Genomic DNA, 14,742 nt, shown 5'->3' with positions numbered 1-14,742 from the left:
GGCCTTATTTGCCACTATATCCAGTGAATGCCAAACATACTTTATAAATTTTAGATAGGGCAGTATTTCTTTGAAAGTGTACACAGCTTGATTTTTTTTCTACCATAACTCTCGCTCCATCCTTACCATGTTTGAGCATTGATTGACGTGTGGCAGGCCACTTATGTTGCGATTTGAAGTTCCCTTTTCTTCTGATCATTCATGATGTTACCCTCTCCAAAGCTTGTTGGCCAAGCGAACAACCTAATGCTAACATTCATATTCAGGAGACAGAGTGACATGGCAGCCTCGCCTCTGTCAGTGTGCCCCAGGGCAGCTGTGGCTACAATAGTAGCTTACCATCACCAGGGTATAGAGTGAATGAATGAATGCTGAATGAATGATGCTGTGTAAAGCATCTTTGGGGACAGAAAATGTCTGTGAAAGCGCTATATAAATAAAGACTTACTTACTTGTTTCAGCATGATCTTTGAGGTCTCTTAGTTGAGCTTGTATCTTGCTCTTGCAGTACTTGCACCATGCCTTGGACGGATCCTACAGGACATGTGCAATCCATGCTTTTACATGAGTTATTTTATTTAATAAGACAGAGACAGTGCAGAATTTACATTAACCTTAACAGGAAAGATGCATTGTACCAGGTTGTAGCACCAGCCTTAAATTACACTGATGTATTTATTGAATGAAATGTATGATGGTGTGAAAACAAAAACCACCCAAACTTGTTGAAAGTACCCCAGATATTATCTGCCCGCCTAAGGCTTTCCCTCCCCACCTGATGTAGTCAAAAGAAGCCCAACTGGGCAGGCACCCGCCCAATCTGGTAACACTGCCGGTGTATCAGGTTGGGCTGGTTGTTGGGGCTGGGGGTGAATGGTGGAACAGGTTGTGCTGCTGCGTAAACTTTGAGCCTGGCTGTGCATTGTGCTTTGATAGATATATTTCAGTCAATAGTGACCAAACGGACTGTTTCTGGCATTCCTTATAATACTATAAGTACTCTTTTTTGGTCAGAACCAAGGAGAGCGATAGGTCGCAGATAGGTCCATTCTATGCACCGAAAGTTTTTATAATGCAACAAAATATTTAAATGGGCATGAAGCTATTCAAATCTCTATTATGCACAGATAATATAAGAATATATTAGTCAGTCATTTTATTAGGTTAAACAGAGATTTGATGACATTTTTAACTTAAGGCCCACCCACAATTGGTGTGGCCCATCCACAATTGGAATTCTAACACCATTGTGCCTGATTCACACCCAAAGAAGTCCTGGTATGCTCATGTTTAATGCAGGGAGGGCACTATGACGTAATATGAGCTCAATGCTGAGGCTGTACTTTAGGTGGATAAATAGAAGCTCGTACCTCAGTTTAACGTGTCTGTGTCTGTGGTGAACAACATGAAGTGCTCTGTCCTCTGCCTCTTGGCTGTGGCCTTTGTGCCTTTGCTCTCCGCTCTGAAAGGTCAGTCACTTTGAATATACTTTTAAATGGAAAACGTAGAATGTCTATGTTGTATAGTCACAATTCTATGACCTCACATAGCTTCATATGGTGTCATTTTCCCACAATGTCAACTGGTTGTATCAACTTGTTTGTTTTGGTAAGATTTACTACATCACAAATGCATTGAACTGGAACATTTGTATATATTGCATTATTCAATTTATAAGATAAGAGCATCTCCATGGAGACAATCAGATGGTGAACCCTCTACCTAAAAGATGAGCACCTTAAAGCTATTCAATTATATAATGACATTTTTTTCTCATTAAAATTGTGTTTTTAGTGGCTTCAGAGAACGATAGACCTTGTCCAGTGAGTGCTATGAACATTGATGGTCGGCTTGGTCTTTGCCTGGAGCAGTGCTCCACAGACAAGGACTGTGAGGGGAACTTGAAGTGTTGCTACACCGGCTGTGGGCACCTGTGTTACGAGCAACTTAGAGATAACATGTCCCCCTGGAATATATGAGGATGTTGTTTTTAAATTATTGCTTGTGGTTTCTTAGTAAAGGAGAGTGATCAAGTCCTACATTATCCTTTTATCCTACATTCCTCACCTCTTTGTATAAATTACTTTTTTGTGGTTACTAAGAATATTTTTAAAATATATTTGAGTGCTTTCTTAATGAACTTCTTCTTCTTAACTTCTTAAATGTCCACAGAAGTGCCTAAACCCAAACCAGGATCGTGTCCTAGAGCAGACGGCTTTGGGATCTGTATCAATACATGCAACTTTGACCAAGACTGTGAGAGGAACTTGAAATGCTGCTCCAACGCCTGTGGGCGAACCTGTCAGGAGCCAGTCAAGGGTAATACATCCTTCAGTGTTTGTTTAGTTGACCTGCCATTTAAAATGACTCAGGGATAATTGACTGTTCAGTGATACTCTTTCACAATACAAGCACCGGATCATATTCTGATTTCAGTTGAATTAATTGTTTGAAAAAAAATAATAATGAAGTTGGTTTGTTATAAAACTAACATACATTCAACATTCTGTACATACAATCTTTTATACCATCATACATTTTTTTGAGTTGATCATGTTCTTTTTAATGATAAACACTATATTGGCAAGGCTGCCAATCTGTGGCAAAATCACAATTTTAATTGTAACTTCTTAAATGTCCACAGTGCCTAAACCCAAACGAGGATTGTGCCCTGCTCCAGACGGCTTTGCGATCTGCATCCATTCATGCACTTCTGACCAAGACTGTAAGGAGGACCTGAAATGCTGCTCCAATGGCTGCGGACAAACCTGTCAAAAGCCAGTCATAAGTAAGACACCCTTCTGTGTTTGTTTTGGTCATCTGGGATTGCTATGTAATACACTATGTAAAACATGATCAAAACAGTAACAACAACCACCAAAGGGCATATTTTATTATTTTTATTTTATGAATGAATCAATAACATCTATGGGAAGCTAAGAGTTTGGCCGAATCTCCACCAGAAAAATCACAGTGCACCTTTAATACTGTTATTTCTGTTTTTATCTCCACAGGAACCAAACCAGGATCTTGTCCTGCTCCAATCCCCCATTTCACTACATGTGATGATCAATGCTCTGACGACAGCGAATGTGACAAGAACCTCAAATGCTGCTACAGCGGCTGTGGCTACGAGTGTAAGAGCCCTGAACATGGCAACCAGGAAAATGTGAAAGGATAATAATCATCACAAAGCACTGCACTGTTATATATATGTATCTCTGTCTCTCTCTCTCTCTCTCTCTCTCTCTCTCTCTCTCTCTCTCTCTCTCTCTATATATATATATATATATATATATATATATATATATATATATGACTATTAAACTCCATCTCTTTTCTGACTTTGCAAAGACATTGTGCAGTTCCCATAAATAAACCTTTAAATAAACAAGTTTGTCAGCCTAGTTATTTTTGCATTAAAATGTTGTTGCATTCCCTGTGATCCAACTTTCTGTTGTGTTTATTTGTTAAATAAACATAAGTCATAAGATGACACACACCCCTCTCTTGTTGTGCTAGTTTGAACAGTTTCATATTTTAATCATTTAAGTCTTTAAATCTATCCTTTGTAATTATATAACTATATATATATTATAATTATATATAACTATATTCTCACATAACATCATCAGATGGTGATAGTGTGATAGCTTGACAGAAGAAAACTAGAAAGCACAAACTGAACAAAGGCCAGGTGAGGGGATGGGGAAATAGATTTCAAATTTGACATCTACTGGTAAAAAAACAAAAAAAGGAAAAAACTTACAGATGGAAGTTTTAATGTGGTTAGTCAGCTAGAGTTAGGTTTCAGGGTTTAATACCACAGGGAGGTGGAAGGTGAGAAAGAAATAGGAGTAAATTAATGTCATTACTATTATTAGTATTAATTTCAAAGTTCCATTATGCTCCTGTATAATGCAGGGCGGGCACAAGAACCCAGCATCGGCTGATGCTGTACTTCAGGTGAATAAATAGAAGCTGTACATGAGTTTCACATGTGTGTGTCTGTGTCTGTTGTGAACAACATGAAGTGCTCTGCCCTCTGCCTCCTGACTGTGGCCCTGGCCTTTGTGACTCTGCTCTCTGCTGTGGAAGGTCAGTCACTTTGAATACTACACCTGTAAGTTTAAACCGAGAAAGAGAACAGAGGGATGTGATCACTATTAGGTCTGGATTCTTCCACAGTTTGGGATACATGCATCACAAATTTCGGACTTCCGGTCATTGCACAATGCATACTGGGAAGGATTTTCTGAAATAAGTGAGCATGGGATGCGATCTTTTCAAGTCTTTTGAACCATATCACTTTTGTTTCTGGTTCAAACATGGCGGTTTGATGCTCACTTTTTCGGAGGATCCTTTGCAGTATGCATTGCACGATGAGCGGAAGTCCGGAATTCGTGATGCATGTATTAAACCTGTACATCTTGTGTTTATTCAAATACTGTTTTACAGAAAAACAAAAATCTGTCATTTTATTTAATTTGGAGAGCTCTCCATAGAGAGATGAGTTTAATGCTCTTCTGTGAAATATTCTAGGTTATGCAGCAATTATTTTTCTCCCAGAGAATTATATTTGAATCCAGGCATTTGCTCATATGCACATTTCTGTTAAATATAAGCTGTTTTCTATTACTATGCTATAATTATTGTAACCAAAACTTGCAAGAGGGCCAAATTAAAACAGGCCAAGATCTCCATGGAGTTGTTCCCTCCACTAGATGGTTGCATTGTGCACCATTTAGCTAATAAATGCTTTAATGAAAAACAGATCAAGACAATTTCCAAGTGTTATAAGTGACTCATTCAAAGGTTCTGTTTCTATTGTCTTTGGACACCAGTTTAGTACAGTACCAGAGATGCCCACCCAGTCTTCTAGTCTCTGTAAGAGGATCCCATGATCGACAGTGTCAAAAGCAGCACTCAGATCTAACAGGATCAAGACTGAGACTTTGCCTGCATCAGTGTTCAGGCGGATGTCATTTGTCACCTTGATAAGAGCAGTCTCAGTGCTGTGGTGGGCTCTAAAACCTGACTGGAAAACATCAAAGGAGTTGTTCATTTGGAGAAAGTTCGTAAGCTGTTGGTAAACAGCTTTTTCAAGGACTTTGCCAAAAAATGGCAGATTTGAGATGGGTCGGAAATTGTTCAGTACTGTGGCATTAAGACTGCTCTTCTTTAGGAGAGGCTTAATGACCGCAGTTTTCAACGCATTTGGGAATGTTCTAGATTGAAGTGACATGTTAACTATGTGAGTGAGTGGTGAAAGTAAACTGTTGAGGACAGACTTTAGAAATCTAGTGGGTAACATGTCCAGGCAGCAAGTAGATGAACTCAGACTGGTAACGATCTCTAAAACAGTTTTGTCAGTTACAGGTGCAAAGTGATTCAGCTCTAAGTGTCTCTGTGGCTGCATGCTTGTTATTTGTGTTGTGGAATTGATGGCATTTTTTGATGCCCTGAACTTTGTCATTAAAGAAAACTGCAAACTCATTACATTTAGATGTGGAAATTAGTTCTAGTGGCAGTGGAGCTGGAGGGTTTGTTAATCTGTTCACTGTTGCAAACAGGACACGAGAGTTGTTACTGCAATTACCAATAATGTCGGAAAAATACTTCTCTCTTGTTTTACTCAAAGTGTAGTTGTACATATGCATTGTTCCTCTGTAAATCTCATAATGAACCTGGAGGTTTGACTTGCGCCATTTCCACTCAGCCTTCCGGCACTCCCTTTTCTGTGCTCTGACTGAGTCATCATTCCTCCACGGAGCTTTTTGCCTATCTTTAACCATTTTAACCTTTATCGAGGCGATTGCATCCAGAACATTCAAAACACTCAAAGTCACAGAGTTCAACACATCATCAATATTAGAACATGAGGCAATTTCAAAATTTATCATTTCCATGAACAGTGCACCTGTGTTATCATTTATGTGTCTTCTTCGAACAACTGTAGGAGCAGCCGGTGGTTTGGGAATAACAGACAGGTCAAAGAAGACACAGAAATGATCAGACAGAGCAACATCAACCACATTGACATTTGAAATATTTACACCCTTTGTAATGAGCAGGTCCAGAGTGTGCCCTCTGTTGTGAGTGGGCTCACTAACATGCTGAGTCAGACCAAAAGTTTCAAGGACAACACTAAGCTCTTTGGCATTTTTGTCACACACATTATCCACATGTACATTAAAATCACCTGTAATGACTAAACCATCAAAGTCTGTGCAAACAACTGAAAGCATCTCAGTAAAATCATCAATAAAACTTTGACAGTGCTGAGGAGGTTTGTATATGACTATGTAGAGCAGGGGTGTCAAACTCATTTTCGTCTGGGGGCCGTATCCAACCTACTTTCATCCAAAGGGGCCGGATCAAAAAACTCATGGCATATAAACCCCAAAAACAATAAGTTCAAATATTTGTGCAGAGAAACGCAAATCTATTACACTTTTTTTTATTTTTTATTGATGAACTCTTTTTTTTATAAAATATTATAATTTTATGAACAACCTGAAACTTGAAGAAATTTCAACACAATGTTTTAACATGAACTTGTATGTAAATAGGAATAAGTAAATTTTTCTTGGAAAATCCTGCACTCGGCTCCACTTTTCTCAAGCACAGAGACGCTGGAGATGCTGCTGTGATAAACACCACAGAAAATGACCAATATTTTAATTGAAAATATAATTAAAATATTTTAGTAGAAAATCAGCCAAGGGCCACATTCAAGGTCTTCGAGGGCCGGATCTGGCCCCCGGGCCTTATGTTTGACAGCTGTGATGTAGAGTATGGACAGTGATTGTTTTAGCTCCATTTTGAAGGAAACATACTCAAATGATGAAAACACCCCAAATGACAACCTGTGTGTAACCAAATGATCTCTAAAAAATGCACACACTCCTCCACCCTTTTTATTTGCTCGTGTTTCAGATTCAAATTTGAAGTTAGGAGGGGTTGATTCCACTAGCACTGCATGACCTGTGTTTTTGTCAAGCCATGTTTCAGTTAAAAAAAATATAAAGTCAAGATTAAAAGAAGAAATAAAATCATGAATTAGAAATGATTTGTTACATAAAGATCTGACATTGAGCACAGCAAGTTTCTGATTAGTTTCAGTAGGACTGGATGTTATCTTCTTACAGGGAATGTGAACTAAATTTCTCTGATTAGACAGTCTAACTGTCCTTCTTTTAATCCGTCTACGTGTTGTAACTGTAGATATAGCTCCATCGCAGGGCCCCAGCCTGATATTACCTTTATCATGACTGTATGTCCTGGGACAGCAGAGGCCCTGTGCGTCCTAGCTCTTGGTGATAACAGCTCTGGGGAAAGGCGGGGGAGGGCGAGCAGGGGAGAGTTTGGGTGAGTGACCAGGTGAGGGCCGAGGAGGTGGAATACGGGGAGGTTTGGGTGAGGGACCATGTAAGGACCGAGGAGGTGGAGTAGGGGGAGGTTTGGGTGAAAAAATTAGAGGGGAGAGCTGAGAGAGACTCTGGTGGTGAAACAGGCACAGTTTTGTATGTGGGAGAGTTCAGCATAGTTGATGTCAGAACACTTGACCGTGCTATGTTAGGTGTGAGAGGAACCATCTTGATTCCCGATCTGATGAGGCTTTCTAGATGATTGGGAGGAGGTGGGGAGGAGAAGGAGAGTGAAGGAGTAGATGTAACAAAGGGGACTCCAGGCTGGTCTGTGGGCAGTGGAGGTGATGGGTGTGCTGGTGGCGCTGGGGGAGGTGGTGGTGGTGTTGCTGACTCATTCTCTGGGGGAGGGGAAGGTGGTGATACTGCTAACTTGTTCTCTGGGGGAGTGAGAAGTGGTTGTGGCAGCGGTGGTGCTGTCAATGGTGCTGACTTGTTGGCTGGTTCTCTGTTTGGTGCAGTAGGGATGCTTCTCCCATTTCTCTTTTTCTCTCACTGGATGCACAGGACCCTGTCCAGGCCGGTGCCTCAGAGCGTGGAAGAGGTTTTCCGTCAACACTCTCACTCCACCTCTGCTTAGGCCATTTCCCTCAAACAGGTCCTCCCTTTTCAAAAAAGATCAAAGTTCTCAATGTAGTGCAATCCTCTGGCCGCACACACGTTCAGCAGCCACGTGTTCAGCTGAAACAGTCGGGTAAATTTTTTCCTGTTCCTTAGGTCTATGTTGGGAAGAGGTCCACTGATAAATGTCTTAACCTCCACTTTATTAAGCTCCTCAAATAATTTAGTGAAATCCCTTTTTAAGACTTCACTCTGTTCCATTTTGATGTCCACTGCACCCACATGCACAATCAGCTGTTTAACCCCTTGGTGTGTTGACAAAACTTTTGGCAGGAGTTTTGTTATTGTAAAGTTTTTACAATGCAACAAAATATTTAAATAAGCATGAAGCTATTCAAGTCTCTATAATGCACAAAGAATATAACAGTATATTAGTCTGTCATTTTATTAGGATAAACAGGGATTTGATGACATCTTTAATTTAAGGCCCACCCACAATTGATCTGGTCCATCCACAATTGGAATCCTAATGACATTGTGCCTGATCCACACCCATAGAAGTCCCTGTATGCTCATGTTTAATGCAGGGAAGGCACTATGATGTAATATGAGTTCAATGCTGAGGCTGTACTTTAGGTGGATAAATAGAAGCTCGTACCTCAGTTTAATGTGTCTGTGTCTGTGGTGAACAACATGAAGTGCTCTGTCCTCTGCCTCCTGACTGTGGCCTTTGTGCCTTTGCTCTCCGCTCTGAAAGGTCAGTCACATTGAATATACTTTTAAATGGAAAACATAGAATGTCTGTTGTATAGTCACAATTCTTTGGTAAGATTTACTTCATCACACATGCATTGAACTGGAACATTTGTATATATTGCATTATTAAATTTATTGCAAAACATTAAATAAAAGACATTAAGATCTCCATGGAGACAATCAGATAGTGAGCCTTCAACCTGAAGGTTGAGCACCTTGAAGCTAATATATATATATATATATATTAGGGCTGGGCAAAAATAAAAAAAAATAATCGCGATTAATCGCATGAGTTTGAGCGATTAATCGCGATTAATTGCATGTTATACGCAAAACCAATTAATGAATTAAAAAGTAGAGTATAGCGCTCTTTTATTGTAAATGTAAATGAAAGAGCCATACATTTGTTGTGCAAACAGCATTTCTTTCACAGGGGAATCCTCAGAGCCTTCAAGGTATTCAGGGAAGGCTCAAGAAAAAATATTGAATGGACGTTTGTACAACTAATATATTTATTGAATATTTTTTATGCTGTGAGTAATGAACACTACACTAGTAATAATTTCTAGATCAGTGTTATAAACTTGGACTTATATTTCTTAATGGAATGGAAATGGACCAATCACATTTGTTCTTTCAATGGTATCTGGTTAAATCAGTTACTCCAGCACTGAACTAAAGAAATAAGATCAGCTCAGAGCCGGTGCCCACGGCTGAGTCCGCCGCCGGAGTCGGAGCCTGCGGCCGAACCCGCGGCCGTAGCCGTGGCTCGCGGAGGCTCGGGCACATTGCATCTTATGTGGTCAGAAAAAAAGTGAAAAAAAGTGTGAAGAAAAGACGTCAAACTTAAAGAAACGCTCGCGGTGGACTTTTTCTAAATAAAAGCCAGTGAGAAACAGACTTTTACAATAAAATAAATAAATAAATAATAAAAACTGCGTTAATGTCGTTAAAATAATTGTCGGCGTTAATGACTTAATTAGTTAACGCAGTTAACGTGCCCGGCCCTAATATATATATATATATATATACATTTCTCATTAAAATTGTGTTTCTTGTGACTTCAGACAAAGATGGACGTTGTCCAGTGAGCGTTATGAACACTGATGCTAAGATCGGCCTTTGCCTGGAGCAGTGCTCCACAGACAGGGACTGTGATAGGAACTTGAAGTGTTGCTACACCGGCTGTGGGCACCTGTGTCAAGAGCCACTTAGAGGTAATATGTCCCCCTGGAATATATGAGGATGTTGTTTTTAAATTATTGCTTGTGTTTTGTCAGTAAATTAGAGTGATCAAATCTTACGATATTCTTGCCTCACCTCTCTGTGTAAATTATTTTTTTCTTGTTACTGAGAATATTTTTAGATATATTTTAGTGCTTTCTTAATGAACGACTTCTTCTTAATTTCTTAAATGTCCACAGAAGTGCCTAAACCCAAACCAGGGTCGTGTCCTAAAGAAGATGGCTTTGGGATCTGTCTCAAGACATGCGACTCTGACCAAGACTGTGAGAGGAATCTGAAATGCTGCTTCAACAGCTGTGGGCGAACCTGTGAGGAGCCAGTCAGTCATGGGTAATATACCCTTTAAAACTCGTTTTGGTCGTCTGGGATTACTATATAAGGCACTATGTAAAACATGATCAAGACAGTAACAGCAACCACCAAAGGGTATATTTTTTATGAATGAATCAATAACATCTCCACGGAGATAAGGATGTGGCCGACCCTCCACCAGAAAAGTCACAGTGCACCTTTAATACTGTTATTTCTGTTTTTTTATCTCCACAGGAACCAAACCAGGATCCTGTCCTGCTCCGATCAACCATTTAACTACATGTGATGATCAATGCTCCAACGACAGCGAATGTGACAAGAACCTCAAATGCTGCTACAGCGGCTGTGGCTATGAGTGTAAGAGCCCTGAACATGGCAACCAGGAAAATATGAGAGGATAGTAATCATCACAAAGAATCCAACTTTCTGTTGAGTTTATTTGTTAAATAAAGATGACAAACCTCTCTCTTGTTGTGCTATTTTGAACAGTTTCATATTTGAATCATTTAACTCTTTAAAGCTACCCTTTGTAATTATATTGGCTGACCTGCTGTATTCTCACTTAACATCATTAGATGTTATCTACTTTAACGCAGTCTCATAGTGAGATAGCTTGACAGAAAGCATGAAGACCAGAAAGCACAACCTGAACAAAGGCCAGGTGAGGGGAGGGGGGAACAGGTTTCAAAACTAACATCTAATGGTAAAAAAAAAAAACAACAACAAAAAATAAATAAATAAATAAATAAACTTACAAATAACAGCTTTAATGTGGTTAGTCAGCTGGAGTTAGGTTTTAGGGTTTAATACCACAGTAATACAAAACTATTTGCCTCCAAAAACAAACACACCAAGTGTCACTAATTAGGATTTTATTTTATTTTTTTAGATTTAGATTTATTTTTTTAAAGGGACAATGCATACTAATGAGCATACAATGTTAATATGTCAGAAATAGCCCCATGGCTATGATTATCACTGAAGGTGAGAAAGACGCTTACGTCGTTACCTGTGAAAAGTGTGGGAAGCTGGATTTGAGAATCCAAAGAAATAAAATTCAAAACGAAGGTAGGGTAAGGTAAAAGGTAAGTCAATGTTGCTAAAAAATATATTTGCAATACCTGTCCGACCATTAATGCTTGGGTAATTAAGTTGAAGGCATCACAGCATCATGGACAGTTTATTTAGCTTGTGCGATGTATAGCTAGTGGTTATGCTAGTTGATCTGTCTATTCAGCAGTTCAAGTACAGCCTCGAGTAAGATAATGGTAACATTAAAAGTGGGTCAAATGTAAGCTTTTGGCTCTCATAAGCACCATAATCACTATAGAGCGACATCAGCCCGTTTGAGATTATAATGTATTTAATGCAGCTTTGCGCACAAAAACGAAACGCCACAAGGCTAATCTGTATAAAATACCCGCCGAACAAACAGTTCGCTCTGTGCCCTGATGTGGAGCTTCTGTCGGGCAACGGTGAGTCTATTCTGGAGATGGTTCATGTAAAATTTTACAGAGATCATACATGTGAAGATCGTATGTGTGCAGGTTCAGTGCATCTCTATTCAACAGTCATTTCACTCATGTACAGTCATTTTATTTACGTCGGTTCCCGTGTCACTTTCGTCTCCAGGCAAATTCTCCCTTACGTGTGTGCTGTCCTCTTCATCACGCAGCAGTCCAGCCTTTCCAAACCCACTGGTTATCGTGGATTTTTTTTCACATGGCTCCACGCTATCACACTGCATGACAGTGTCAGTACCGGTTCACCCAATACGTACAGTGCGCACACTGAGTAGGGCCCCGCAAACCAATAGTGGTCCCTTACCTTGGCGTTACCCATAGACCGTATGCGTCTCCTCCCGCTCCCGTAAGCCGCGTTTCCTCCCGTACGCCACGTTTCCTCCCGTACGTCACGTGTTCTCCCATACGCCGTGCTTCCTCCCGTACGCTGCGTGTCCTCCCGTACAGCGCATGGACCATGCCTCTTCCCATGTGCCTCTAAACCAGAACTAAAACCAGGACTAAAAGCAGGACTAAACCAGAACTAAAACCAATTCTAAACCAGGACTAAAACAGGATTTAACCGGGATTAAACCATTATGTGCAGACTGCAAATAATTGATCGATGATTCCGCATCATTTTGAGTAAAAAAAGCCATCAAATATTACTGATTTTCACTGGGCTGGTGCCTTTATGTTTGCACTGTCAGTTAGGTTTGTTTTTTGTTTTTTTTAATAAATAAGCTGGTTGTAAATAGCATTTTTATCTAGGAACACCTGGGTGCCCTTCTGGGTGCCACGTTAAATACACCCGGGTGTAAATAGTAACAATGGCTATTTGCCCTATGTGTGAATAACAATGTTAGCTATTTACACCCAGGGTGCAAATAGCATCTGCCATCTTTTAAATAGCCAGAAGTCGTCAAAATGTCACCTATAACAAGAGGCTGAAACCATGAATAATTGTAGGGCAGTAGAACCCTGGGCCAGTGCTTGATTAGTTTGCATGTTTTTAGATAGACTTTCATATAGTTAGCCTACATGTGGATAATATCAAGAACACATCCGGTAGTAAGATCCAACAATGTTGGACTTGATTATTCACTTAAATCATAAGGTCTGTAATGGGCAGTATGGGCTGTCAACGTTCATGGGTTAATGCATGCGATTAATCCAAACAAATGTACGTATGATCCACAAATTAATGCCGTTTTGACCAGTCATGCATGTAAATTGGGCTGGAAGGTTTAACTGACAGGAGAAACACTGTATTCAGGAGGTGCTCTGATGACACGTGATTACAGTACACAGAAAATCCATAAAGAGAGCCCGGAAACTCGGAAGAGCTGGAGGACGTGTCTGGGGTAGGTAGGAAGTCTGGGAGTCCCTGCTTAGACTGCTGTTCCCCCGTGACCCGGCCCCAGATAAGCGGAAGAAAATGGATGGATGGATGGATGGAGAAAATCCATAAATTCTCACATGGATGAGCACAAATTTTTCCGTATCTGATGTTTATGAGTGCGGGCCAAGTATTTCACTGACCTGCCTTTCACGTTTTTAATCGCTTGAGACCACTAATGGGCCTAACTTGCCTTCCCCCTTCACAGTGTTACCGCATGTTCTGCAACAAAGCAAGATTAACTTTGGGTACTGTGTACAATATCCAAAATGGAAAGTCTCATACGGTTCCTTGCATTATCTTTCAAGAGTGCCACTTGGGAAAATGTTCTCTCTATGTGGGCACTGAGTATTAGCAGAGACAGCAATCTGATGGCACCCAGTACAAGTTCTTTAAAACATGAATTTCCCCCAGCGTCTTTGAAAGTTTCAGTCTCCATCCAAAACCTGTAATTATCCTGGTCACTTGAGAAGCCAGCTGATGCAACATTTCTCCACTGACAGTCCAAGATGTCAATGGAGCATGTAAAAAGCTCCATCAGCAACTCTCTGACCCTTGGTCTGTTTATGGTGGACATCACTGACGTAGGGAAGAGCAGCTCCATTTTCCGCAGCATAGCCAGCGATTCGGTTAAATGCATTTGATATTGCACCAACAGTTCTTTGATAAAAGCAAAGCACCTCTCAGAGATTATTTCCTTTTTTCAGTGCTCAGTGCGCTCACGCTGACCTCATCTTGAGATGTGGTGCCCAAGACTGCACGTTGAGGGGAGAGGCATATGCTGGTTGATATTAGATTGAGTTCTCTGAGGTGACAGTTGCCGTTCACTCTAAAAACACTGGGCTTTGCGATTCTCTGCAGAGTGGACAAGTAAAGTCTCTCAAGATACTGAAAGACACCTGTAGAGTTGCCTCTCTCCAGTTGAAAGAGCTTATTCACTGTTTTTATTTCCCCCAAGACTGGCTAAAAGAAGTGCATGTAAAGTCTGTTTGCTTGATCACTGTACATTTTGCTCAGCAGCCTTGCCGTGTAGCAGTGTTCCGCACTGGCTGCAACACTGAAGTGCAGCTTCAGCGCATCCCGCTGTTGTAAAATTCTGTCGATACAGTCAGCTACACCAAACCAATGAGTAGTGCATGGTGACTGTAATTTCAGTGGGCACAATCCATCAGTAAGTGTTTTGTAGAGAATTATGTAGTCAGATTGTCTCTTGGCTGAGCGACTGTAGGTTGTAGGTTTCCCTTATCATAAAGTCGACATGGCTCAGGAGTTGATCCATGGCCTTATTTGCCACTATATCCAGTGAATGCCAAACATACTTTATAAATTTTAGATAGGGCAGTATTTCTTTGAAAGTGTACACAGCGTGATTTTTTTTCTACCATAACTCTCGCTCCATCCTTACCATGTTTTTAATGTTTAGGCCATACTCTTGCATGAAGGTAAGTATCACGTCTGTGATGACCCTGGCGTTTGCGCTAGTCAGTTCAACTAATCCCAGGTACCAGCTGATGAATTTGCCATGTTTAATTAATCA

At 40.4% G+C, this 14,742-nt stretch overlaps 2 protein-coding genes across 2 annotated transcripts; both read left to right on the top strand.

The window, feature by feature from the left end:
* The first annotated feature begins 1,370 nt into the window (after window positions 1–1,370).
* Window positions 1,371–3,498, top strand: LOC129412413 (WAP four-disulfide core domain protein 2-like). The gene is made up of 5 exons (XM_055166266.1): window positions 1,371–1,469; window positions 2,173–2,319; window positions 2,645–2,788; window positions 3,015–3,243; window positions 3,302–3,498. The coding sequence occupies exons 1-4, from the start codon at window positions 1,406–1,408 to the stop codon at window positions 3,179–3,181; spliced, it is 522 nt and encodes a 173-aa protein (XP_055022241.1). The 5' UTR covers window positions 1,371–1,405; the 3' UTR covers window positions 3,182–3,243; window positions 3,302–3,498.
* A 5,186-nt stretch (window positions 3,499–8,684) lies between these two features.
* On the top strand, window positions 8,685–10,705 carry LOC129412349 (whey acidic protein-like). Its single transcript, XM_055165922.1, has 3 exons — window positions 8,685–8,748; window positions 9,815–9,964; window positions 10,539–10,705. Exons 1-3 carry the CDS (start codon window positions 8,685–8,687, stop codon window positions 10,703–10,705), a joined length of 381 nt encoding a protein of 126 aa, XP_055021897.1.
* Window positions 10,706–14,742: the final 4,037 nt, after the last annotated feature.

The sequence above is a fragment of the Boleophthalmus pectinirostris genome, unplaced genomic scaffold, assembly GCF_026225935.1.
Source record: "Boleophthalmus pectinirostris isolate CB_2022bp ecotype Guang Dong unplaced genomic scaffold, ASM2622593v1 HiC_scaffold_8, whole genome shotgun sequence".
Lineage (NCBI taxonomy): Eukaryota > Metazoa > Chordata > Actinopteri > Gobiiformes > Gobiidae > Boleophthalmus > Boleophthalmus pectinirostris.
This window is presented reverse-complemented; position numbering and strand designations above follow the sequence as displayed.

What these genes read in the sequence shown, in the direction of transcription:
- LOC129412349 (XM_055165922.1), top strand. Translation starts at nt 8,685, where the DNA reads ATGAAGTGCTCTGTCCTCTGCCTCCTGACTGTGGCCTTTGTGCCTTTG. An exon ending in TTTGCTCTCCGCTCTGAAAG is followed by an intron (nt 8,749 to 9,814) that starts GTCAGTCACATT and finishes TTGTGACTTCAG; the next exon opens with ACAAAGATGGACGTTGTCCA. An exon ending in GTGTCAAGAGCCACTTAGAG is followed by an intron (nt 9,965 to 10,538) that starts GTAATATGTCCC and finishes TTATCTCCACAG; the next exon opens with GAACCAAACCAGGATCCTGT.
- LOC129412413 (XM_055166266.1), top strand. Translation starts at nt 1,406, where the DNA reads ATGAAGTGCTCTGTCCTCTGCCTCTTGGCTGTGGCCTTTGTGCCTTTG. An exon ending in TTTGCTCTCCGCTCTGAAAG is followed by an intron (nt 1,470 to 2,172) that starts GTCAGTCACTTT and finishes AAATGTCCACAG; the next exon opens with AAGTGCCTAAACCCAAACCA. An exon ending in CTGTCAAAAGCCAGTCATAA is followed by an intron (nt 2,789 to 3,014) that starts GTAAGACACCCT and finishes TTATCTCCACAG; the next exon opens with GAACCAAACCAGGATCTTGT.